General features: G+C 46.4%; 1 protein-coding gene across 5 annotated transcripts in view; it reads left to right on the top strand.

Annotated features, from left to right (window-relative positions):
• Window positions 1-26,561, top strand: part of TRAPPC9 (trafficking protein particle complex subunit 9) — a 514,113-nt gene that overhangs the window by 305,165 nt on the left and 182,387 nt on the right. For 4 of the 5 annotated variants that reach the window (XM_065895753.1, XM_065895755.1, XM_065895751.1 and 1 more), the window contains 2 exons: window positions 3,729-3,871; window positions 23,041-23,151. In XM_065895753.1, the coding sequence (XP_065751825.1) occupies window positions 3,729-3,871; window positions 23,041-23,151 (254 nt within the window). The remainder of the gene's footprint in view (window positions 1-3,728; window positions 3,872-23,040; window positions 23,152-26,561) is intronic. The other variant, XM_065895754.1, reaches the window with a different exon arrangement.

The raw sequence follows: 26,561 nt of genomic DNA, 5'->3' as shown, positions 1-26,561 counted from the left end.
CCATCAGTTCCGCTTCTGGGGATATGCCCAAAGGAATTGAAAGCAGGGTCTCAAACAGATATTTGTACACCCACGTTCACAGCAGCATTATTCACAATAGCCCACAAGTGGAAGCAGCGTAAGTGCTTGTTGACAGGTGAATGGATAAACAACATTCAGTGGAATATCATTCAGCCTTAAAAAGGAATTAAGTTCTGATATAAGCTAGAGCACAGATGAACCTTGGAAACACTATGCTGAGGAAATAAGCTAGTCACAACAGGACAAAGATGCAATGATTCCACTTACATGAGGTGTCTGGATTAGTCAAATCCATGGAGACAGAAAGTAGATGGTGGGTGCCGGGAGCTGAGGAGAGGGGAGTAGATTTTTTGTGTGTAATTTGTACAGAGTTTCAGTTTGGGAAGATGAAAAATTCTGGAAATGGATGGTGGTGATGGTTATACAACAACGTGAAAGTACTTAATGCCACAAAACCATACACTTAACGACGGTTAAAATGATAAATTTTATGAGTATTTTACCACGATACGAAAAATGTTAAATAAAATAAATGGCATTGAGGGCTTCCCTGGTGGCGCAGTGGTTGAGAGTCCGCCTGCCGATGCAGAGGACACGGGTTCGTGCCCCGGTCCGGGAAGATCCCGCATGCCGCGGAGCGGCTGGTCCCGTGAGCCATGGCCGCTGAGCCTGTGCGTCCGGAGCCTGTGCTCCGCAACGGGAGAGGCCAAAACCTGGCATGAGCACAGGTCAGCAGAAATAGGAAAGATAGAGAAATATTATGGACAACTTTCTGCCAAACAGTTTGAAAATTGCAATGACCTTAACAATTAGAAATTATAGCTAATCAAGTAGTGTACCGACATTCTAAAGAAGTACAAAATATAAATAACACTACTATATGGGCTTCCCTCGTGGTGCAGTGGTTGAGAGTCCGCCTGCCAATGCAGGGGACACGGGTTCGTGCCCCGGTCCGGGAGGATCCCACATGCCGCGGAGCGGCTTGGGCCCGTGAGCCACGGCCGCTGAGCCTGCGCGTCCGGAGCCTGTGCTCCGCAACGGGAGAGGCCGCAACAGTGAGAGGCCCGCGTACCGCAAAAAAATAAATAAATAAACAAATGGTGTTGAAACACATTTCATATCTCCTCCTGTTTTAAGCCGTGTTGCCTTGGGGTGTCAGGTGGCGATGTCGCAGAAGGAGAAAGGAACCTATTTAGTGAGTGCATATTTGTCCCGCTACTTCGTTTTCTCACCGAGTCTTCATTAAAGTCCAGTGAGATAGGTGTTAATTATTGTCCCCACTTAACACTTGAGAAACCGAGGCTGAGAATGGTGAGACACTATGCCCGAGGTCTCACAGAGCGTCAGGCTGAGTTTATCTGGCCTCCGTACCTGCTCTCGTCCACCGTACCAGGCTGCCTTGCCTGTCTCTGGAATTTCTGTACTCTGGCCTTCCCAGAGGAAAACCACTCTCTACCTAGGATGGCCTCTGACAGCATGTGTACACAGGTGGTTTTCTTTAGTTCTAAATAATTGTGTGGCTGTGGCTGCCCCTCTTTTGGAGAGGGGAAACCGGTCAGTGAAAGCAATGACTGAGGGCTAAATGCCGTGTCTTGCCTGGAAGGCTTATTGAAGTGTGACTCTTGAAGCGTAAGGAGGAGAGCAGGAGGACAGGTGGGCAGGCACCTGCTCTGCCGTTGGCAAGTGTGGCTTCTCTTGGCTCTTGCAGGTGGGAATGTGCTTGAGTCCCCACCTTGAACACGTGGTTTTGAGGCTCCCGTCCGGCACTGTCAGCCCCAGACAATGCTCTGAGCTCACCCTCACTCTTCCCTTTCTGGAAAAGGCTTCCACTAGGGTCATTAGTGACCAGTTCATCGCCATTAGTGTGGTGGACGCTTTCTCAGACCTTTTCACGTGGATTGGCTGCAGCAATGGACATTCTGGCCCTTCTTCCCAGAGCTCTGCCCTCCTTGGGTTTCCATGACACCAGCCTATTGTCTCTTGTTGCTTGTGCTTTTGGTGTCATGTCTACGAAACCATTCCTAATCCAAGGTCATGAAGATTTCCTCCTGTGTTTTCTTCTTAGAGTTTTATCAGTAAACTTTTTATGTAAAGGACCATATAGTAAATATTTTAGCTTTGCTGGCTGCCTGTGGTCTCTGTCGCGTATTCTTCTTTGGTTTTGTCCTTTGTTTTGTTTTACAACCTTTTAAAACTGTGAAAACTGTTCTCAGCTCCAGGGCATACAGAACCAGGCTGCGGGCCAGATCTGGCCCTTGGGCCATAGTGTGCTGACGCCTGTTTTAGGACCTTACCGGGGAAGGCTGAGTCATTTTGGCGAGGAGTCGAGCTGGGTTTGAGATTTCCTGTTGCTATGGTTGCCCTGGGTACAGCACAGGCTCCGAATTGTGCTGGGGGAAGGGGAGAAAGTCGGGGCTGCTGAGGTAGGTACCAGGGGTTGTTCCCGTAATGGTCCTCCATCCTCAGCCCTGAGCCCTCCCTGCCCGCCAGCACCTGGCCGGGTCTCTCCACACCTTCATGCCACCCCCAGAGGCTTCTTACTGGGTGCCTGCTAGGTCTGTGCCGGGAGCAGCTGGGGCCCTCTTGCTGTCCTCGTGCTGCCTCAGTCCTAGGTCAGAGCCGTGCCCCTGGATCCTACGTGTGGGCTCTCGGCGTTCCTGCCCTTCCCCCGGTAGCAGCCATCCTCTGCCTGGTGTAGTGGTGGGCAGTGTGTATGGATGGGTCTCCTGCCTCTGTCTCTAGTGGCATTGCTGTAGGATCCTGGCCCTCCCAGCAGCGTCTGCCCTCCCCTCACTAGAACGGATATTTACCCCTGTCTTTGTGCCCTTGGCATTGGCTCCCCCTCCTCCGGAAGCCCAAGATTTTGCTTTAGAGGAGAGAAGGGTCTGGATGGGGTTGGGATGGGGGTAGGGGATTGGAGCTGGGGTTTCTGTTTCTTGTTCTTCCTATGGTGGCTCCTGACCCCTTCTGCCAGGCCTGTACCACCAGGGAGGCTCCCCTGCACTCCTGCCCCTGCCAGTCCTTTGTGTAAGCCCCCAGGGAGGTCCTCGGAGAAGACCCGGAGTGGGTGGGAACTGTCCTTGGGTCTGGAGAGTCCTCACCGTCAATAGAGCCCCTACTCAGCCTTTAGCAATTCGTTAAGGTCTGAGCTGATTCCTTCCTGCCAGCTTGTATGGTGGCTGCCTCTGCCCCTGGTGAGATGTGTCCCCACCCTGTCCCTCCTGGAAGGACCTTGTTCCTCCTTGGCCTTCTGGCTATGTGGTTGCCCTGTGACCTTACCTCTGTGGGTTCAAGGAAGTGTCATGAGTTTGTAGCTTGTCAGCCTTACTCGCTGTTAGCCTGGGAGCCATGTTCTAGCTCCTTGATGGGAGTCCCTCCTCCCCCCTCAACCTGATCTGTGTGTTTAAGTGATGCTGATTGAAATGTTTTTCTCTCCCAAATGCTATATCCCATCACAGAGTAATTCTGGAGCTCCTTTCCATTCGTGTTTCCAGGCTGAGAATTGTAGGTGTTAGATACAGGGCATCATGGGAGGAAAGATGGTACCAGATGTCAGGCGCCAGGTGACAGCCCTGGGTGAGAGTTGCCCGTGGTAATAACTTTACCAGTTGGGATAATCTTCAGCCTTATCTGAGTGAAGTCTGCTGCCTGGGGGAATGGCGGTCAACACAGAGAGTACTAACTTACCATTTTTTACATCTTTTTAGACCCTGGAAGCTATCCTGAATTTCAAATACTCCGGAGGCCCGGGCCACATTGAAGGATATTACAGGAACCTCTCGCTGGGGCTGCACGTAGAGGTTGAGCCATCTGTATTCTTCACACGAGTCAGTACGCTGCCGGCAACCAGGTAAATGCACCTCTGCTCTTTGACTGCCGTGTTCTAGAGTCTGAGGGCGCTGCGTTTGGAATTCTGACCTTGGTGTTCGTTGTGGTCCCCCTGTTCACTGTGCTGAGTTATTTAGCCTCCCCGGGTCTTCATCAGAAAGACAGGCAGTGTAGAGCGATGCCGCTTCATTTAGATGGGAGTGCCTGGACTTCATCCCTTTTACGCGCTGTGGTAACATTGTCAGTGGCGCGGTATGCTTGCTTCTGGTGGTCATCGTGCACGACATGGCTCCCGCCCGTTGTCCCGAGCCTGGAACTCACTGCAGTCCGGTTCAGCTGTCCTGTTAGCAGGGGCTCAGCCGATGGCTCCCTGTCTTGGAGACTTCTGGAGGCGTCCAGCACATCTGTGTCTGTGTCACTTTGGGCGCCCCAGTAGCACTGTGCAGGCAGGGCCAGGCTGCCCAACGTCTCAGCCCCATCTTTGCGGAGCTCCCAGCCATCTGGAGCGTGGGGTCATTTCTGCCCAGAGCACCCTACTTGCAAGAGGCTTTCTCTCTTGATTACTTCTCCAGGCCTAGTCTTCCTTTAAGGAGAAAGAAACCAGTTTGTCTACTTCAAACCCAGAAGTGGTCAGAGATACTAGAGGTTATTCCTCCCTTAGGTGGGAGAATGACAGTCCCTCACCCCCGAATTTGACCTGTGATGAACCGGGAGTGGTGGGGTCCGAAGCACTGGGTGGGGCTCCAGCCAAATGGAGACTCTCTGGGGTCAGATTCCTGCCCAGGTGGTGAGCCGCCCTTGGAAGGCAGGTCCTGATCACCCCTGGGCATGTCCACATTCTCACGTCCAGGGGCACATTACATCTCGGGGTAGGATAGAGTGGGCTCGTATTACTTTTTTTAATAAATTTATTTATTTTTGGCGGCATTGGATCTTTGCCGCTGCGCGCGGGCTTTCTCAAGTTTCAGAGAGCGGGGGCTACTCTTTGTTGCGGTGCGTGGGCTTCTCATCGCGTTGTCTTCTCTTGTTGCGGAGCACGGGCTCTAGGTGCGTGGGCTTCAGTAGTTGTGGCATGTGGGCTCAGTAGTTGTGGCTCACGGGCTCTAGAGCGCAGCCTCAGTAGTTGTGGCACACGGGCTTAGTTGCTCCGCGGCATGTGGGATCTTTCCGGACCAGGGCTCGAACCCGTGTCCTCTGCATTGGCAGGCAGATTCTTAACCACTGTGCCACCAGGGAAGTCCCAGTATTACTTATTTTTAATGGAGTTAAGGCTATACTTACCTGTCTATCCTTGACTGTGGGGGAGAGAACATCCCATGCAGCATCCCTCTCCCCTCCACCAGTGGGCTCTGTAGTCCACAGAGTATAATAGAGGGATGTTACTGTCGATATAAAACTCTCTTTAGAGTGATACAGCCCCCAAAAGTAAGGGGAGTTTCGGTTCATAGGAAAGACTGCTGTTCTCCCCAGCCATTGGAGAATGGCTTCAGCAAGAATTAATGTCTTTGCTTGGGCTTTTCAGCCCAAGCACATTTTGATCGCATTCATCATCTATCACTTTTTCAACCCACAGAGTGATGGTCTTTCTTGCCAACGCTTGCCTCTGTTTTGAATTTGTATAAAGCGTCAAAGCACTTGCCGGCGGGAAGCTTTGGCAAGGACGCCTGCCAGGTGCCGTTAGAGTTTCTCAGGCCCTTCCTGTGCTTTGGTCCACTCCTGGTGTGCGTTCTTTTTCATCCCCTCACCTCCTGCTGCCACTGCTCGTATAAATAGGTCTTAGAAGCCGCACAGGTTGTCACTGAGTTGGATTATTTTCGCCTTATTGATATCTGGCTTCCATGTCATGGCCCCTGCAGTTCTTAATGACGGTTTAAGATGAGAAAAATGTTGCCTTGTGGTTTGGTGCAAATGTACACTCGGAAGAGTTGGTGGTTAGCTGACGTGCTGTTTGGCGCCTGGTTACCCGCCTGTTGACCTCACTTTCTTTTGGCCTACGTGTTTCTTCTCCCTGCTCTGGGGATTGAGATTTGATTTCCTCTAATCCTCCCTTTCCTTTCCTGCTAAGTCTAACTGCGCCCCAAATCCTGTGGGTTGAGCTGATGTCCCTGCATTCCACTGCACGTCTTTGCCGTCTTTCCTTGGGACTCTAGACATACTCGTCTACTCAGTCCCCCTGCCTTCTAACCCTGCTCCGGCATCGTCCTGTAGACACACATGAACGTTCCCGCGTCACCGTCCGGCTTAAAGACTTCCCCAGTGCCTGCGGGATAAAGTTCAAAGTCCCCACTCTGATATTCAAGGTACTTAAATGTTTGATCTAGGCGTTCCTCTTCAGCTGTTTGTCCCCAGTCCCTCCACACTTCATGTGAAAGACACTTTGCTTCTCACCATCACCAGGACGTGTCAGGACAGCTTACTCCAGTGTGCCTTTGCATACCTCCTTTTCTAAAACTGTTCTTTTTCTTAAACTATCATTCCTTCACTTAACCTTTTGGAAAACGTCTGTTTGCCATTGATATATGTTACATTTTTATAAAATTTTCCTGACCATGACTAGGCAGAGTTGGGGTCCTTCTGTGGGTTCCCCTGTACATTCTTTCTATGTCTAATAAAGCACTTAGCAGACTGTAAACCTTTAAACCAACACCTCCAATGTTTTGGGTGCTATGTGAAGCACCCACTGGGATCAGAGGTGGACAGAGAACACAGTCCTTGTGTTTTATCAGCCTGGTAAAAGCTCATCAGGCAGAGATAATACCAGACGGAAACTCGGATCTACATTAAGGAATGATGAATCCCGGAAATAAAGTGAGCAGGTTAGGTATGAGATTTTTTATCCTCGCTTTTTGATTTCTTTAAAAGACTGCTGACTGTCTAAGAAAGAAATAATAGCATTTAATTTTGTAGTGCATGTCATATAAAGAAGTAGAATATGTTAAAAAAAAAGTCACACAAATGGAAGAAGAGGGAGAAATGGACATTTTTATATGCAAAATGTTATATTATTTGAAGTTAGAATGTGATGTTAGAGACCCATGTTGTAAAACCTTGAGCAATGACTTAAGGTATGGATAGTATACCAGGAGAGATAAAACAGAACACTAAAAAATAACCCCCCAAAGGGGGAAAGAGGTGGCAAGAAAGGAGAAGAAAAGAACATCTAGTTAAATACAAACAAATAGCAGTGTGGTAGATTTAAACCCACTGTACCAAGAATTACATTAAATGTAACTGAACTAAATGCTATATTTAAAATCTTTGCCCCCCGGAGTTACAGAGATACTTTGCCTCTTTTTCTTTGAGGAGGTTTATAGTTAAAGTTTTTCCCAGAATCTGTCTCAAATGAAGTTTTGTGCGTGATGTGACGTATGGATGAAAGACTTAAATAGTTGGGGAGAGATACCATGTTTATTGATTGGAAATGTCAGTTACTGCTAGGACACCAGTTGCCCCAAATTTGATTATAAATTCAATGCAATCCCAATTAAAATCGCAACAGGACTTTTTTTTGGGGGGGGTGGAAGTTGACAAGCTGTTTTTAAAATTATTTCACAGTGGAACGGATTATTGGAATAGGCATATGACTTGACAAAAAAACAAAGTTGGAGGACTTAAGCTATACGACTTTAAGACTTAACATAAAGTTACAGTAATCAAGAGAGAATGCTGTTGTTGTAAAGATAGAGAGATCAACGGACCATAATAGATGGTCCAGAAATAGACTCACTCCTGTGTGATCAATTGATCATGTGACCAGCAAGTATGAAAACAATTTTATGTGGAATGAAAATCTTTCCAACAAATGATGATGGAAGAACTGGATATGTATGTGGTGGGAAAAAGCGTGGAAATTGTCATACTGTATAAAAATACAAGAGCCAACTCTCTGTGTTTTCTATAAGAAACTCACATTAAATATGCACAGTTTAAAAGCAAAAAGATGGGGGGGGAAAGGCATGCCATGTTAACAGTAATCATAAGAAAGGTGGCATGGATATATTATCAAATAAGTAGACTTTCAGGAGAAAAAGAGAGAAAGTAAGCAGATAATTTGTAATGACGGAAGGGTCAAGTCATCAAGAGTACCCGACAATCCTAAATGCAAATGCACTTAGAAACATAACTTCAAAATAAAACCGACATCTGAAGGGAGAGATGGAAAACAGATAATTATAGTTGGATATTTCAGCACTCGTCTCTCAGTTTTTGACAGAACAAGGAAAATATAGAAAGGAACGGAAAAATATAGAAAGCTTGCACAGGACTAGTAAACAACTCCAGCTAACTGATATCATAGAACACTAAATGCTTATGCTAGAGGCTGAATGGCTTAAAATCAGTGGTATAAGTGTCTATGTAAGATAAAGAAGAGCAAAATGTACCCAGAATAAACTGAAGTAAAAGAAAATAAATAATAAAGAGTGAAGTAAAAGAAAATAATAATAGTGGATAGGAATGAAATAGAAAATGAAAAAAAAATATGTAAACTAAATGGAACCCAAAATCGATTCTTTGAAAAGATTAATGAAATTAGTAAACTATAGCCAGGATGGTCAGAATTTTAAAAAAGAGAGTGAACACACAAATTACTAATAATGAGAATGAAAGAGGGGGGCATGGCTAAATTCTGCAGACATTAAAAGAATAATAAGAGTGTACTGTGAGAAATCATATTCCAATGAATTTGACAACTTAAATGAAATGGAAAAAAAAAGTTTAAAAGACATGAATTACTAAAGTTGGTACAAGAGAAAATAGAATCCCTGAGGTAGTCATCTCAGTTGAAGAGTTTAATTTTTAGTTTTAATTAATTAGTTTTAATTCTTAATGAAAATTTTTCCATGAAGCAAAGATTTCTCAGATGGAGTGAGAACTACTAACCGTAAAATAAAAAGTTGATAAGAGGGTTTTTATCAAAATTAAAAACTTCAGCTCATCAAAAAGCAAGCTCCGTATTGGGAGAAAATATTTACAATACACTTATGCAACAAAGGTCTGTATCCAACATATACCAGGAAGTCCTAAAAATAAATACCCAAGAGACCAAAAATGGGTGGAATTTAAACTCCAGAGAACCCTTTGAAGTCAGCATTGCTGTATGGAGATGTTAAATAACTCACCCTGGTTGCACATTAATGAGAAAAAGAGATTCGATTTGAGTTCTGGCCTTCTTGGCACCAAAACCCATGCTTCCTGCCACACATACGCTGAACTGGCATTCCAGAGACCTGGGTTTCCCTTGGCCCCCTGTGTCTTTGCAAGCATCTCTGTATCTCTCGCAGCTTCAGCCCTCCTGTCCCTCACTGGAGTGATCACCGGCTCTGCTCACCTCATGGGGCGTAAGAGAATCAAATGAAACAATAGAGGGCCCAGTGTTTTCTCAAAGGCAAAGCACAATATAGATGGGAGGTGGAATTCTCACTGCTTTTTTTTAACCATTCTCCTTCCTTCAGGGGTGTACCTAGCTTTCAGCTGACTTTTATTTAGGAGATCAATTACCATTAAAATTCACTTTTTACACCAAGCTGCCTGGTAATGTTGTTAGGGACCAGATTGAAATGGATTGGGCCATGCCGCCCTGTCTGAGTGCCTGGCCTCCCTCACCTCAGGAGCAACTTCTTTCTAGGCTGCTAGGGTAAGTGGTCCAATCTTATACATTGCTACTCTGAGCTCTGTGGAAAATACACTCCCCTGAGCAGGGTGTAAGGTGTGGGAGTTGTTACATTCTGAATAAAAATCATACAACCTGACACACCATGGCGCTTCTTCCCGGACATTTAGAAGAAAAATTCCGTTTCCCCCCGTGGAGTGGGACCGCTCCACGCCGTCGGGAGCCTCTGCTCACAGACATGTAATAAAGGCAGTTTCAATGTCGGATTTCCTCACGGTTGATCCTTTTCAAGTTGCTGTGTTGATTTAAATTGGTTTTAAATTTAACAACAATTTAGAATTTTAACAAGCACAGGTTTCAGAACCCATTGTACCTGTATCCAATTTCAGATTTTGATCCTCCCACTTATTTGCCCTGTGGTCTTGAGTAAGTCGTTCCTGTTTCTTTAAGCATCATTTTTCTTCATCTTGAAATGGAGAGAACACTGATCTTGCAGGGCTGCGGTAAGGTTTAAAGAATGCATCAATACACAGAGCGTCTAATACAGTGCCTGACACGGGTAGAAAACTGAGAAACGGCGGTTGTCAAGGGCAAGGTCAGGGACTCCCCCTCTTCCGTGTGGAAGTGACACAGGGACAGCCCAGCTGGGGACTCACGTCTGGGTGGCTGGTACGAAGACCAGGGCTGTGTTACTCAGAGGGAAGCCCTCGCCTGCCCAGCAGCTTCACCCTCTCCAGAGCCCTCACTGAGGCTGGGCTGTGAGGGGCACCCTGGGGAGGACAGAGGAGGGGATGCGGACTGAGACCTGCTTCTGTGATGGGAGGGGGCTGGGTCTGCCCCAGGGCTCCCATCTCTCTGTAACCCATTCATCGAATCTCTGGTGGAAGGAGCTTAATGACTTAACGCATTTGCTTCATCCCTTCCTGCTCCTGTTGGCTTGTGTTCCCTGAAATGATGAGCACGCTTTTCATCGTCTTTCCAAGTGTTAACATAGTGTAGGTCTGCACAGGCAGGAGCTGGGACCCCACCTCCCATGGCAGGAGCAGCTGGACATGTCATTTAGGTTGACACAGCAGTTAGCACCCTCTGGTCCCCAGTGTCACCAGTTAGGAGCCGCCCAGGCGGTGAATCCCCTCCCATTTTTCTGTCTCCACTCACGCAGCTGTACCTTGAAGGGACCTATTTTATGTCTCAACCATACGTATTATTAAAGTATTACAATCAATAATTTTAAGTGATCTGTATTTTATTTTGAACTATTACATTATCGAATGTTATGTGTTAATGTCCATTTAAGAATGCTATCAATGTTCGTTATTTAAAGACAGATGTAAAGATTGTTCTACTTAACAAGTAGTATGCACTAATTATGTTAAGTATGATTTATAAACACCAGTTAAAAAGGCCCATGTCATACTTGATTTAGGGATTGACATCGTATGTTGAAAGGTAGATTGTCTGTCGACAGTCGGCCAGAGTTTTCTGTGACCTTCCGTTTAGAGTCTTTGCATTTGGCGTTTTCAGAGTTTTAATCATTATAGAGCTCATTGCAAATGATGCTACATTGAACCATGACTTCAAGTTATTTTAAAGTACTTTTCCATCCTTTTTGAATTGGGTTGTCTTCATTCCCAGAAAATGAAAAGCCAAATATGACATAGTCGTCATTTTATGTTACCTTTTTAACCTGGATTTTGAGACACAGGTGCCTTGGTGTTCATATTTGTGCCCCTTTTAACATGTGGTCTTCATGGTTCTTTTCTCGTACCTGTGGTCCGTTATGAGTGCAAAGTAGACAGTATAGCAGAGAGTAAACGATGTGTTTGTCAAGACCACGGTGGCGCTGAGCGCTGCGCCCTGGTGAGGTGACGCAGTGGTCTCGCTGAGCCAGGAGCGTGTTGAGCTCACCTCCATCACCCCCGGGCACTCTCGCTGCATGTACGCGCAAGCTGTACGGAAACATCGTTTGCATGCCACACAATTCACCCACTTAAGCTGCACGACTTAGTGTTTCTAGTTTAGTCACAGAGCCGTTCGGCCATCGCCACCATCTAATTTTAGAATTTTTCATTCTCCCGGTTGAAGCCCTGCACCCATTAGCAGTCCCCCCTCCCCCTCCCCTACACGGCCACAAATCTACTTTGTGTCTCTAGATTTGCCTGTTCTAGATATTTCATGTGAGTGGAATCATACAAAATGCGACTGGCTTCTCTCACTTAGCATAATGTCAGTGTTCACCCACAAGGAAGTATCAGTATGGCATTTCTTTTTATGCTGAATAATATTTCACTGTGTGGATATGCTACGTTTTGTTTATCCATTCATCAGTTGATGGGTTGATTCCACTTTTTGGCTGTTGGGAATAATGCTGTTATGAACATTCACATACCAGTTTTTGTGTGGGCCAGTTTTCATTTCTCTTGGGTATATACTTAGGAGTGGAATTATCAGATCGTGTCATAACTGTTTAACCGTTTAAGGAGCTGCCTGACCATTTTCCGGCTCGGCTGTACCATCTTACGTTCCCACCCAAACCTTCAAGCAGTGCTTGAAGGTTCCAATTCTGCACATCCTTGCCGATGCTTGTTATCCTATATGTCTTTTGGATTCTAGCCATTCCAAATTGTTTCCTCTAAAGGGAACATTTTAAAACATTATTTTAAAACGTATTAAAAAATCAGAAACAGAGGCCCTTCCTGCCTTCATTAGCAGCCCCCCAAGACCCGTCAGAGGCCAGGTTGTGTGTCAGCCATCCACAGGGCACTGTTCCCACATTTCAGTCGGTCACCAGATCTGTCCTTTCCACCTCAGTAGCTCTGCATTGACTCAGGCGTGTCACCTTTGTCTCTTGGGCCAGCCTCTCCCTCCCTTTCTTGGACAGTTGCTATAGCCTTTCGAAGTCTCTTGCTTTCGTTTTCTCTTTCCAGTTCTTTCCCCAAATAGCTGCTGAAGTGTTTGTTCTAAAACACAAGCATGAGTTTGTCCCCCCTTTAGGGTCCTTCCACGAGTCCCTGTCGTCTGTAAGTCATGTTTCGGTTCCAGAGCTCGGCACACAAGGCTTTGCACAATCTGACCCAGCCTGTCTGCCTTGCCTTTTCTTGTCCCCGCCCCACGCGCCTCCTCACTCCGAGGAGACGCCTGCAAGCTCCCGGCACGGTCCGTGCTGCTCCAGCCCTGTCTGCTCCATGCTCTGCTCTGTCCGCCTGCAGTCCTGCTCTCAAGCCTTTGTTCCCTCAGCGAACGCAGGAGCCGCTTCCTTCCAGAAGCCTCCCCTGCTTGTCTCCTGTGTCTCTGTGCCACCGCCGCCCACTTGTCTTTCTCACCAGTAAGACTCAGCTTCTTCCAACCCCAGGCCCGGAGGACACCAGAGCCCTGGGTGTGACACCTCCGAGGCGCTGATCCGTTGTCCCCTGCAGAGCCAGGGCATCTGTTTCAGGTGGTCCTCACGTCACACTTTGGGAAACCCAGTTCTAATGGACAGTAAATCTACTGTAAGAGTCTTCAGTAAGATTTAGAAGCTCCGTAACCTGTGTGGCAGAGGTGAAGATGAGATGATATCCCCCGAAGAACATTCTGATTGTTTCTTCTATTATTTTTTTGTCATTTTAAATTTAATAAGCTCCCTGGCTTTCTTAAGACTTACAATAAAGCTCTCCATCCTAAAACTGACTACTAATTTTTCAGGAAGGAAGGCTGATTGATAACAGGCAGGCTTATGGAACTTTAAAAGACCACATGGGTTTGGCCAAAGGTGTATGTGGCCATCACTACCGGTCTGGCTGTGTCTTTACTCACATTACCGCGCCCCTAGGATTGATGGAACAGTGATGTTTGGACCCTGCAGGGGCTGGGAGAATTCGGCCAGACTCGGGGAGAAAGCGCCCCACTTAACTTTCTGGGCATGATGCCATGGTTTTTAGACAGACTCAGACCTTGGCGTGGGAATTTCTCATAGTCACTTTTAGCTGAGTCAGTATTGAGTAATTAGCTGGGATTGCTTTGTTGGCAGGGCTGTGTGCTTTCCCTTTTGCTGCTCCACTGACTGCAACCAAGCTAATAATAATCACCACCCCTCATATTTATGTAATATTCCGCTTGTAGTTTTACAAAGCACTTTCACTTTTTTTCCCGTTGGAGCCTCCTAATAATTCCATGACATAGGCATTCTTGTCCTCGTTGGGGAAACTGAGACTCGGAGAAATGAAATGACTTACTTATTGTAAGTAAGAGATATTATATACCCATTAAGATGTTATATACCCATTAAGATGTTGTTATATACCCATTAAGATGTTATATACCCATTAAGATGTTATATACCCATTAAGATGTTGTTATATACCCATTAAGATGTTATATACCCATTAAGCAACAAAACTGGTGTTCTGATAAGAAAGCTTCAGGCCTCGAATCGTTTCCCTTGAGCCGAAGCCTTATTCGCTCAGGCTGCTTTCAGGTGGCTTCTTTCCTCTTGCTTCTGAAAGTTTAGTTTGCTTAGGATGTTTCTGGGCCTAGAGTTTTAAAAATTTATACTGCTTGGGGTTTGCTGAGCTTCCTGAATCTGTAAGTTTACATTATTTGCCAAATGTGGGGAATTTTCAGCCATTATTTCTTCAACAGCTGTGTGTGTGTTTTGTTAGTCTCAAACTCCTATGACATGACTTTTAGAGCCTTTCTTGTCTCATAAGATTGTTTTTATCCCGTTTTTCTCTCTCAGCTGTTTCCTTTGGATAAATTACTAGTCTGTCTTCAAATATATTAGTTTAATTCCTGTGTGGTTCAAAAAAATACTTGTGTGATTTTTACTCTTTTAAAGTTGCTAGAGGTTTTTTTATCATGGCCTAGAAATGGTTTATTTTGGTAAATGTTGCATATAACTTGAGAAGTACGGATATCCTACTTTTTTGGGAGGTGGAATGTTCACTAAGTGTCAGTTGGATCCAGTTCCTCAATGGTATTGTTTGTTTTATATCCTTTCTCATTTTATGTCTACTCGTTCCCTCAATTACTCAGATAATTCACTACCTGGTGAATTCTTAGTTTTTTCTGTTCTAAAGTGTCTCTTTGCTTCCTCTTTATATCTTCTGTTTCTTTGCTGAGATTTTATCTTTTCATCTGTTTCAAGTGTGTTTGCCCTTACTTTGCGGAACGTATTTAAAGTCTTTTTCTGTTAAGACTTTCATCTTGAGGTTGTTGCCTGTTGATTTTACTTTCCTTTGCACGTTGGCTTTTTCCCGGGCTCTTCCCATGCTGAGTGGTTATGGACTGCATTCTGGACATTTCGGCTACAATGCTGTGAGGTGCTGGCGTCTTGTTTGGTTCCTGTGGAGAATGCTGATATCTCTGTTCTGGTGGGTGGTCCACACCATGGTCCCGTAGTGCCTTCTGTGGGCTGTGCTGCCGTTCTGGTTTTAGAGTCTGTGGTTCTCCTTGGATCAGTCCTGTGTGTGCCGCCCAGTGTTCTTCCTTGGAGCTCAGTTACCAAAGCCCGTGCTTTGCTCCTCAGGCTCCATCCCCTCGTGCTTGCTCCACAGTGAGCCCAGGTCAGGTACCACTTTAGCAAATGGCGCTCTTCATCTCTCTCCTTTCCATAGTCGCCTCCCTTCGCTGTCTGCCCACAACAAAGCCAGGGTTTGAGTTCTTCCTCTGTGTGGGACTAATTGGTCAGAGGACAGAGAGGGAAATAAAGTGATGGGGACTGGCCCTGTGCTTATGGGACCTCAGTCCCTTGGGTCAGAGAGGTGGTTTCCTGGCCTCGGAGTTGTATGTGCTGTGCAGCCACGACCCATCGTGGCACTGTCACATAGCAGTGCTGCCCAGGGGCTGGGCTGGGAGAAACGGAGGAGAAAAAAGAAAAAGCCCACAGGGCCCCCCAACACACCTTCATGGTGCCCTCTCCCATGCCTTGGACCTGGGACAGAGGCAGCTCGCGGAGCTCTGCCTGTCTATACCTGATGGGTGCCTCCGAGCCGCCTTTTAGGACAGGTAGGACTGAGGGAAATGGAAACTCACTCTGAAGTTCAGAGAAACTTCGATTTCAGATCTCCTTCCCAAATCCACCTTCTATAGTTGACTTTTCGAATCTTCAAATAGCTGCTCCATGCATTATATGTATGATTTATAGTTGGGTTCAGTAGGAGAGACGCAGTGGATTATTTGTACTTACGGCATCTTTTCCAGAATAGGAACTCGTCATTTTTTTTAAAACGTGAACCAGTTCATGTCACTCATCTGCTTAAGACTCTAAAGATAGCTTCCCATCATACTTAGAATAAAATCCAAACTTTCTGTCACGACCTTTCCTCTGTCATTAATTTCATGCCGCTCTCCTCCTGGCCCGTTCTGTCCCTTGATGACACCATGCCTTAAGATTTGACCTTAACTGCTTTCTCTGGAAAGCAGTCCTCCAAGACCTTCACATGGTTGCCTTCTTGTTGTGTGGGTCTGAAATGAAATGCTATTTCATCAGAGAGGCCCTCCTTTGCCGTCACATCTGAAGTCAGTTTTTCATCTGTTTATGATTTCAGGAGATGCACTTAATTAAAAAAAAAATTTGTTAGCCACGCGTCTTGTTCTCTGCCTCAAGTCCTAGCCCACGTCTTACACCAGCCGTCTCTGTGGCAGCCAGATTTATGCAGGGGAAACTTGACAGCACCTCACCTCAGCTGTGCTGCGTAGCTCTCGAGTTCTGGAGTGTCTGAAAGCCTTCTCCGGGGCCGCAGCACAGGTGCACATGCCGCACAGTGTGGGGAGTTGGGGAATTGCCCCCCTTTTGGGGGGAGCTTGGCCAGGGAGGGCGGGGGCTGGTGAAGTAATCCCCTCTCCTCTGCCTGAGGCGCACACTTCAAGGCACAGTCCGTGACTCTTCAGAGGGACCAGCAGGGTGAGCGCCAGCGGTCCACATGGTAGCCAGCTCAGTAAGGCGCCGTGGTACTGTGTTCTCGCCGCACCCCGTGCCCCCGCCCTGCTCCCCTCAGCATCCCCTTCCCAAACACCTGCTCCACTCCAGCCCTCTTCTCAGGCTCTGCTTTCCCGGGGGAATCCCAGCTAAGACAACATTCTAAGTGACTTTAAAAATACCTCTTATAAAACATGTCTTACATCTTATAAGCAACATATAAAGAAAAGTCAAGGGGATGCTAATCTATCTAACCACACAGGTTTGTCAAATTTTTACATTTTGCTGTTTTTGCATCTATTTTTCTAATTTAAAGAAAGGAAAATGAAACTGTTAAAACTCTGTGTGCTCCCCTGTGACCCTATTCTCTTCCTCTCTCACCAGGAGTGACTACTACCCTACAGTTATTATAAGTAATATAGAGTATTTTTAAATATTTTAAACTTGGTATAAACATGTAACTATCTCCTGCAACTTGCTCTTCACTCAACCTTATTAACATGAGACTGTGGTGAGGCTGTGGTGAGGTTTGTACTTCTTAATTCATCTTCGCTTATGTATAGGTTTCCAGTGTATGACTGTTACAGATTTATTTATCTGCTCTCCAGTTGGCTGCGCTTCGTTAAAGGCAGTTCTTTGATTTTATACATGAGGCTGCAGTGCACATTTTAGGAAGCATCCTTGTGCTGAACTCTGAGAGTTGGTCCAAGATACATGCCTACAAGTTGAGTCATTAGATCAAAGGGTTCTCATCTACCACTTGGCCAGGTTGTGCCAACCTGCCCTGTGAAGGAGTTGTACCAGTTTACACCCTTAGCAGCACTGAATGAGGATTCCCATGATTCTTGCTCATCTACATCTTGGCCAGCACTCGGTCTTAGAGCACATTTTAAACATTTCCAATAGGTTGGGTGGGAAGTCATACCTGAGGGTTTTCTCTCCATTTCTCTGACTACTAGTTCTATTGAGACTCTGTTCCTATATATTGGCCATTGGATTTCCTCTGCTTTAAACTGTCCACTCTTGTTCTTTGCTCAATTTTCCATTGGATCATTTCTTTCTTATTGATTTACAGGAGTTCTTTATTAATTCAGAATTCTAATCCTTTGTCAGGTTTATGTGTTGCAAACACCTTTTCACAGCTAGCTTTTCTTTGCTTTGACTTTAATGTTTTTCCTTGTACAAAAGTGCTTCATTTCAGTGCAGCCAAACATTTCAGTCTTTTCCGTTATATATTTTTCCAGCTTGATTGAGGTAAAATTGTATATATTTAAGGTGTACAGTGTGATATATACATTGTGAAATGGTTAACACAATCATGTCACATTTCATTTCATTTCACATTTCGAGCTCATTCATGTATCTGTAACCTCTCCTAGCTACCTTGTGAGTGCATAGTGAGAACACTTAAGATCTAATCTCTTTGCAAATTTTAAGTATACAATGCAGTATTCTTAACTACAGTCACCATGCTGAATATTAAATCTCCAGGATTTACTCATCCTGCGTAACTGAAACTTTGTATCCTTTGCCCAACCTCTCCCCCTTTCCCCCACCCCTCTACCTCTGGTTAACCACCATTCTATGCTCTGCTGTTATGAGTTCAACTAATTGAGATTGTACGTGTAAGTGAGATCACGCAGTATTTGTCTTTCCGTGTCTGGCTCATTTCACTTAGCATAATGTTCTCTGGGTTCATCCATGTCAGAAATGGTGGGATTTTTCTTTTTTCTCATGGCTGAATAATATTATGGTGTGTGTGTGTGTGTGTGTGTGTGTGTGTGTGAGAAAGGGGGAGAGAGAGAGAAGGAGAGAGAGAGAGAGAGAGAGAGAGAGACGAGTTTTTTTATTCACTCATCTGTCAATGGGCACTTAGGTTTTCCCATATTTTGGCTATTATGAATAACGCTGCAGTGAATATGGGAGTGCACTTACCTCTTTGAGATACTTATTTCATTTCCTTTGGATATATACCCAGAAGTGAGATTGCCGGATCATATGGTAGTTCTATTACTAATTTTCTGAGAAAGTTATACACTGTTGTGTAATGGCTGCACCGATTTACATTCCCACAGGTGCACGAGAGTTCCCTTTCCTCCACATCCTCACCAGCACTTACTGGTCTCTTTAATAGCCATTCTAACAGGTGTGAGGTGATATCTCATGGTGGTTTTGGTTTCTATTTCCACGATGATTAGTGACATGAGCACCTTTTCATATAGCTGTTGGCCATCTGCACGTCTTCCCTTGAGAAATGTCTATTCAGGTCTTTTGCCAACTTTTTTTTTTTTTTTTTTGCGGTACGCGGGCCTCTCACCGCTGTGGCCTCTCCCGTTGCGGAGCACAGGCTCCGGACGCGCAGGCTCAGCGGCCACGGCTCACGGGCCCAGCCGCTCCGCGGCATGTGGGATCTTCCCGGACCGGGGCACGAACTCGTGTCCCCTGCATCGGCAGGCGGACTCTCAACCACTGTGCCACCAGGGGAGCCCTTGCCAACTTTTTAATTGGATGATGATGATGATTGCTATTGCTATTGAGTTGTTTGTGTTTCTTATGTATTTTGGGTATTAACCCCTTTTGAGACCTACTGTATCCAAATATTTTTCCTCATTTTGTAAGTTGCCTTTTCACTCTGTTGATCGTTTCCTTTGCTGTGCAGAAGCTTTTAGTTTGCTACAACCCCCCTTAATCTGTGTTTGCTTTTGTTGCCGGTGCTTTTGGGGTTATTTCCAAAAAGTCATTGCCCAGACCTATGCCAAGAAGGTTTTCCCCTGTTTTCTTCTAGTAGTTTTACAGTTTCAGATCCTACATTTAAGTCTTTAATCCATTTTGAGTTGATTTTTGTATATGGTGTGAGGTAAGGGTCCAGTTTCATTCCTCTCCGTGTGACTATCCATTTTATCCAACGTCATTTATTGAGGAGACTGTCCTTTTCTCATTGTGCATTCTGGTGCCCTGGTTGAAGATCTCTTTATATTTTGTATGTCTTGTAACTCATTTGAGAAATCTTTCTCTCTTTCAGGTCAGAAGTTGTTCACCTGTATTTTCTTCTACAGGATTTTAAATATTGCTTTTTACATTTATCTATTCAGTCTGTTTGGAACTTACTTTTGTTTATGGTGTGATGTAGGGATATCATTTTCTTTCTATCTGCATAACCATTTGTCCAGCACTGTTTATTGAACCTCCTTCTTAATAATCAACACTGCTACTTTGGTCATATATCCATTACCTTATTGTATTCATGGATCTGCTTCTGGGCTGTTTTTTCCTTCATCGATGTGTTTGTCATCGCCCCACTGCCTTCATTTTTACAGTTTTATGACAACTCTTGATATCTAGCTGGCCAAGTCTCTTCCAAAAATTTTCCTCATTGTTGTTTTGCATGTTCTTGGCCCTTTGATCTTAGATATAAATTTTAGAATCAGTGTATCAAGTTTGACCAAAACCAGAACAATGTTGGGATTTTTTATTGAGTTGCATTAAATTTATATACATTTGGAAAGAAGTGAGTTATTTAAAAATACTGAGTTTTTCTATCCTTGAACATAATACATCTCTGCATTTATTCATCACCTTTAATATCATTTCATAAAACTTTAGAATATTTTTCATAAACATCCTGCATATATTTTGTTAGATTTTTTTCTAGGTACATTACTATTGTAAATATATTTTCTTAAAAATTATATTTTGTACTTGTTTTTAGTTGATATATAGGAATGCTGTTGTTATTGATTTTGTGTGTGGATGTGTGTCTTAACCCTGTATTTAGCAACCTTTTTGAACCTATTTTTCCTCATTTTACCAAATATGACTAAATTTTTTTCACTTTTAATTCCTCTTATCTCTCCTAGCCCTGTCCCCTCACGAGAGTGTGAGTTCCGTGAAAGCAGAGATCCTGCTTCTCCTGTTCACTTCCTTATCCCAAGTGCTTAGAATAGTACCTGCCACACAGCAGGTACTCAGTAGATATTTATATTTGTTACATGAATTAATAAATAAAATTAATTGTCCTAATTCTAGATAGGAAATAGTGCGTACTAACTATATAGACGTGGCTTCACACGCACTGTTTGCTGTGCCTGGGCTGTGCCTCTCCTTTCCACCTGGCGACCTCATCTCCTCCCTCCAACTTTACTCCAGATTCTTTCCTGCTGCTGGGCGCCCCCCCCCCACCCCCGCCCCCCGACCAGGCAGATGGATCTGAAGCCTTACTCTGATCTTGGTTCTTCTAGGAAGCTTTCCTGGGCTTCCCGGTACTTCAGAAAGATGGATCCAGAAAAACCAAAAACACCAAAAATAAAACCAAAAAGCAAATAAGAATTAAAAGTAAATTATATGCTCAAACACAGATTAAAACTTAAGAGAATCATCCAAAGAGGTATGGAAAGATACCAGAGTAAATGACACGATGGTGGGCACACAGTGCTGCTGCAGTTTGGGAAAGGGAATTAATTTATGAATAATAGACAGAAAGCAAAGATCCACCAGCATCTCATCCTGCCAACGATTAGGAGGAACAGAAACACTGGATCAAGCGCCCCCATACGCAGACAGTGAGTCAGAAAAAACAGAGGACAAAAAAAGTATTACATTCCGACATTGTTCATTCCTGTGCAGTTTTCTAACAACTCTGTTCCGTGGGTGAAAACAGCATGTATTTGAATCTTTTCTCTCCTGCTTTTAAATATCACTTCAATTTTCTGCCTCTGATAAATGTTTTATGGATTTCTTTTCTGATGAGAGGTTTTGCTGTGATTAAAGATTTCATCAAGTTATGACAAAGGCAGAATAGATCTTCATTCTCGAGAGCTCATTTTCCTGTGAGCTGAGTGAAGAGGCCTCTCGGAGGCAGCTGTCAGAGCTAATGAATGTTTTTCCAAGTGCTGAACCTCTGGGGAGGACACCCCGACCCACAGAACCCAGAATCAACTAAAGACGTGGCGTGCCACGTCTCGTAGTGCGTAGCGGGACGATCGGGCTGCTACTTTTACCATCTCCCTTGAGAGTAAGCGCACGTATGTGTTTTGAAAATCTGGTATCTCACAGATGCCCAGTGGCCTTGGGATGCTGTCAGTCTTTGTGTATGTGAGCGCACGTGTGCGCGTGTGTGAACCCCTGGACACGTCACTGCGCCCTCTCCACCTCGGTTCCCTTCTCTGGAAAGAACAGGGGACGCAGTTTGGATTGGAATATGCGTCTTGATCCGCTGTGAGCGCTACAGGGTTTCTAGCTCTATGTCTTGACTCTCGGTCATCACCAGCACTTTTCGTCATCTCCTGAGCCTCCCTCTCCTCTCCTCTCCATCAGTGGGTCTCGGGAGGACAACCTTGCAGGGCTTTTGTATGAAATAAGCAATGCAGGCAGCCGGCACGTGTGGGTGTGAGTCCTGTCTCCCCTTTGCTTAACAACCAGCTAAATCTTCCCTTGTCACACTTTGGGAAACACACCTGAGAATTCAGATGCCCTATGGAAGGTCACGTTTTGAAGAAATGCTCAGCTGAAAGAGGCCAGAGCACAGATCCTTTTCTGAGGCTTTTTCTTTTTTTCTTCTCTGAAAATCTCCTTACCCTGTTCCTCCAGGAAGGAGGATGGCTGCTGCCTCTGTTGCTGTCTGCTCCTGTCTTAGGTCCGGTTGTCCCGTTTTGATGAGCGGACGCTTATCCATCAGCTGTCACGAGCCAGCTGCGACACTTGGTGTTTGAGATGCTGTGTTAGTTTTAGGCAAGCACTGGACCGTAATGGGGACCTGACAAATGGCAGCTAGCACAAACGAAGCGTACGTGGCTGGAATTTTGTTTTTCACATGTAGCTAATGGGTCTGTGCCATCATTTCCCAGGGCCCCACTCTGCCCTCCACAGCCGTGGCGTTCGTCCCCATCGCCCCCTAGAGTCCCTGAGCTTCCTGGCGTCCTGCTCCTCCCCGGGGAGGAAGCAAAGGGAGTCAGGAGGTGGAAGGGTGGCGCCTTCCCCTCTCAAGGACTTGTCTTCTTGTTTGGGATGAAGAGTCTCCAGAAGCCGGTTATTGGCTGGAACTTTGTTCCATGGCCCTCCCCTTGGGGAAGGGGGCGGCGGGAACTTGGTTACTGCAGTTTTACTGTCTGCGGTAGAGAAGGCCAGGGAAAGGAGGTTTCAGGTGGGTGGTGAGTGACCCCAGGTGTCACCCACAGTTCTGGGGGAGTGAGGGGTGGCCCCCATGAGGACTATCGGTGGACATGTGCACAGACAGCATGGGCACGGCTCTCTGTGGACCCCTGCCCAGCACCTGGCCTGGCACCCGTAGAAATCCAGGGCCATGACGTGGTCACTTATTGAATGACGCTGTATGCCGAGTGCTTTCCCGCTGGGTCACGCGTCCTAGCGGTCACACGTGTGAGGCTTGGAGAACTCAAGTTACCTTCCCAAGGTCACTCAGTGTGTAAAGGGCAGAGCTGGGTTGTAAGCATGTGTCCCAGGACCAAGGAGGACCTCCTGTCCAAACCCACTGTGTAGAATTCACAGTTAGTTCAGAATGAGTCTTCTTCGTAAGCCTTTGTGTCCCGGGGTACATGACATTTTGATAAATCGTACTTCTCGTGTCCTCCAGTGGCGTAAAATCTTTGGGGGTGGGGGGAAGCGGAGTCACTCTCCTCTTTGGCTGCCAGAAGATGCTGAACTTGGCTTTGTCTTTGCACCGCAGTGCCCGGCAGTGCCACCTGCTCCTGGACGTCTTCAACTCCACGGAGCACGAGCTGACAGTCAGCGCCCGGAGCAATGAAGAGCTCGTCCTGCACGCCGGCGAGTGCCAGCGGTGAGTGTCGTCACGGCCCCACGTGCTCCCTGGCCCTGCTCTCATCACCCTGCTTGGGAGGTGCTGAAACAGTCCAGCCTCGAGACCTTAGAGGGTGGGCAGTCTGGTCCCCCTTTCAGTGGCATCACAGCCCTTATTCAGGTTCAGTGACAGGATCGGTCGTGGCTGCAAATTGGAGCCAAGTGTAAAGTCAAGGTAGAAATGAATGGTGTCCGTCCGAGGAAGCAGCACGTCAGCTACCGATGCTTTCAGGCACCAAGTCTGAGGACGCCCAGACATCTGGGCAAGACCTTTCACTTCTAAATTCTTAAGAAAGCTGTATCTGGGGTCCCTGGCTGTTCATCTGAGGGACGCATATCAATGTCAATGGGAAGTTCCTTGGAGAAATTAATGTCACAGGAGACAGGCCAGGCAGAGGTGCCTGGAAGAGGTGCCGTGTCACCCGAGCTCAGCCTTTGGGGGCAAAGAGAGGTGGCCCCCGTGGGCCCTGGCCAGGGTCAGCTGCAGGACGTGCCCTGGTCCAGCAGAGGCGAGCAGGGAGCCAAGGTGGAAGTAAGAGCTGACCAGGAGCAGAGCCGGGGCCACAGGGGCAGGTCCGGAGGCAGGTCGAGCTCGGTGACTCTGGAAAGAAGCTCTTTGCTGCGGTGGGGATGGCTTCCCCAGGGCCTGGCCCACTCCCACTCATCTGGGCCTCTCTCCAGACCAGGAGCTGTGCCCCCAGGCGCAGCTTCGATGTTAGGGCCATACCCTTACAGGTGGAAGTATAGCTGGAGTAAGATATAGGTGAAATATCATTTTTATTTGTATTGCAGAATACTTGAAACATACAGAAAATAATTTAGATACTAGCATACCGTATCTCAGGTTTCAGCGTTTTGCTATATTTGCTCGAGATCTCTCCCTCTCTGTCTCCCTCTCTGTCTCCTTCTATCTTTCTGTCTTCTCTCTCTCTCTCTCTCTCTATCTCTCTCAAGGAAATAAAATGTTAAAAAAAATAGTGGACGTTAACACCATTGGTCAGCGGGGAGGAGGGAATGCAGATTTAAATCACAATGAGAGAGCACTACACACTCGTGAGAATGCTTAAAATGACAGACTGACAATGTCAGGTGTCCACAAGGAACATGAAGCAGCTGGAAGGCTCATGCCTGGGTGGGAATGTGAAACAGTGCAACCACTTTTGAAGAGGCTGCTGCGGTTTCTTACAAAACTAAACATACACGTACTCTGCCCAGCAGTTCCAACTCTAGTTATTTACTCAAGAAAAATTTAAAAACATATGTTCACAAAAAGACCTATAAAGAATGTTCCAAGCCAAAAAATAGAGCTCAGGTGTCTGTTACAGGAGAATGAATTAACAAATGGTGGCATTTTCCTAAGGGGATATTTACTCAACAACAAAAACTGACAAACTCCTAATACATCACCATGGGAGAATCTCAGGAACCTTATGCCGAGTGCGGGGAGCCTGACCCAAAATAGCATGTACCGTGTGGTTCCGTTCAGTTGAGATCCCAGAACCAGCAAAACTCTTCTGTGATGGTGGAAACAGAGAATCGGTTGCTTCTGGAGAGGTTGGGATGGGCTTTGACCAGGAAGGGGCACAAGGGGATTTTCTAGGTGATGGCCATGTTGTATAGCTTGATATTTGGGTGTGGGTTCCACAGGTGCCTGCCATTGTTAAAATTTAGCCAACGTGTACTTAAGAGTTGTGCATTTCTCTGAGAGTCGATTTTATATCAAAAGAGAAACTGTAAGCAGATGTTAAGCTCTGCCTGCTGAAGGACTTGGGGGTGGTGTATGACATCTAAACTAGTCTTTGAAATGCCTAAAAAACTAGATTCCTGGATGGGTGGAGGGATGGGAACGTGGACAGACTGAGTTGATAAAGCAAATAGAATAAAATGTTAATTATAGACTATACCAGTGGGTATATAGAGTATTCTCTGAGGAATTCTTTCAACTCGTAAGAACATGTTGGAAAAAAATAAGCAACTGAAAAAGCAGCGAAGGGCTTCCCTGGTGGCGCAGTGGTCGAGAGTCCGCCTGCCAGTGCAGGGGACACGGGTTCGAGCCCCGGTCGGGGAGGATCCCTCATGCCGCGGAGCGGCTGGGCCCGTGAGCCACAACTGCTGAGCCTGCGCGTCTGGCGCCTGTGCTCCGCAACAAGAGAGGCTGCGATAGTGAGAGGCCCGCGCACCGTGATGAAGAGTGGCCCCCGCGTGCCGCAACTAGAGAAAGCCCTCGCACAGATACGAGGACCCAACACAGCCAAAAATAAATAAATAAATAAATAAATAAATAAATAAATAAATAAAGCAGCGAAGCCCGACAGCCCCGCCCCCGGCCCCCGCCCCACCTTCCTTTCTCTTCCTCCTCCCAGAGTCTGTGTGTCTCGGAGGCCATGGCATCATCCACTCCATGCTTTACTACTTTATTTATTTATTTATTTTTTGCGGTATGTGGGCCTCTCACTGTTGTGGCCTCTCCCGTTGCAGAACACAGGCTCCAGACGCGCAGGCTCAGCGGCCATGGCTCACGGGCCCAGCCGCTCCGCGGCATGTGGGATCCTCCCGGACCGGGGCACGAACCCGTGTCCCCGGCACCGGCAGGGGGACTCTCAACCACTGCGCCACCAGGGAAGCCCTTTACTGCTTTATTGTATTTATTTATAGCCACAACAAACACTGTGTTCAGGTTTTTCTTTAATGACATAAGTGGTTCCATATCATGCGTCTTTTTCTGCACGTCTGTATAACTTTAAGTCAGCACTGTGCTCTCGAGTCGAACATGAGTCAGGTTTCTGCCTTCTGACTGCTCTTCATGATTCGTTCGTGAGTGCACCGTTTATCCATCTCCACGCTGATCCACGACGAGGTTGCTTCCAGGGTGTGGCTGTTTAATGTCATTATTGATGATGATGACATATAAATGCACAGTCGTATTTGCTGTCTGGGGCTGATACTGGGAGGGTGTTTATGGCCTAACCCTCGAGAGGAAGGAAACACTCCCTCTCAAGAGCTCCTTGTTCTAGGGGGTTCTTGCTGTGCGGGCGTGTGCAGGGCTCACGTGCTCGTGCACGGAGGCCGTGGCGGCCGTGCTGAGTGTTCTGGCTCCAGGGCGTGAGGACAGGCTCTTTCCTGGGCTGCTGCTACGTCCCTGGTGCTCTAGGCCACCGGCAGCGCCCTGGGCCCCGTGCTGGTCCCCAAGTTGTGAAGGAGACCGTCTGCCCCCTGCCTTGTCTGCCTAGTCTAGATGTTTTGATGTAGCCTGGGATCCCAGAGGACATCCTTCTGGTTGTCTCATGACACCAGCATAAATCCTGCTTTAAAAAAATTACAAATTGCTGAGCTTGTTCTAAGCTTGACTCTCTGTCAGCCACAGAAGTCAGCGATGTTAACAACCCCGTT

The sequence above is a fragment of the Phocoena phocoena genome, chromosome 17 (assembly GCF_963924675.1).
Source record: "Phocoena phocoena chromosome 17, mPhoPho1.1, whole genome shotgun sequence".
NCBI classification, from domain to species: Eukaryota; Metazoa; Chordata; class Mammalia; order Artiodactyla; family Phocoenidae; genus Phocoena; species Phocoena phocoena.
Note: the sequence above shows the minus strand (reverse complement) of the source record. Positions and strands in the feature narration are given on the sequence as shown.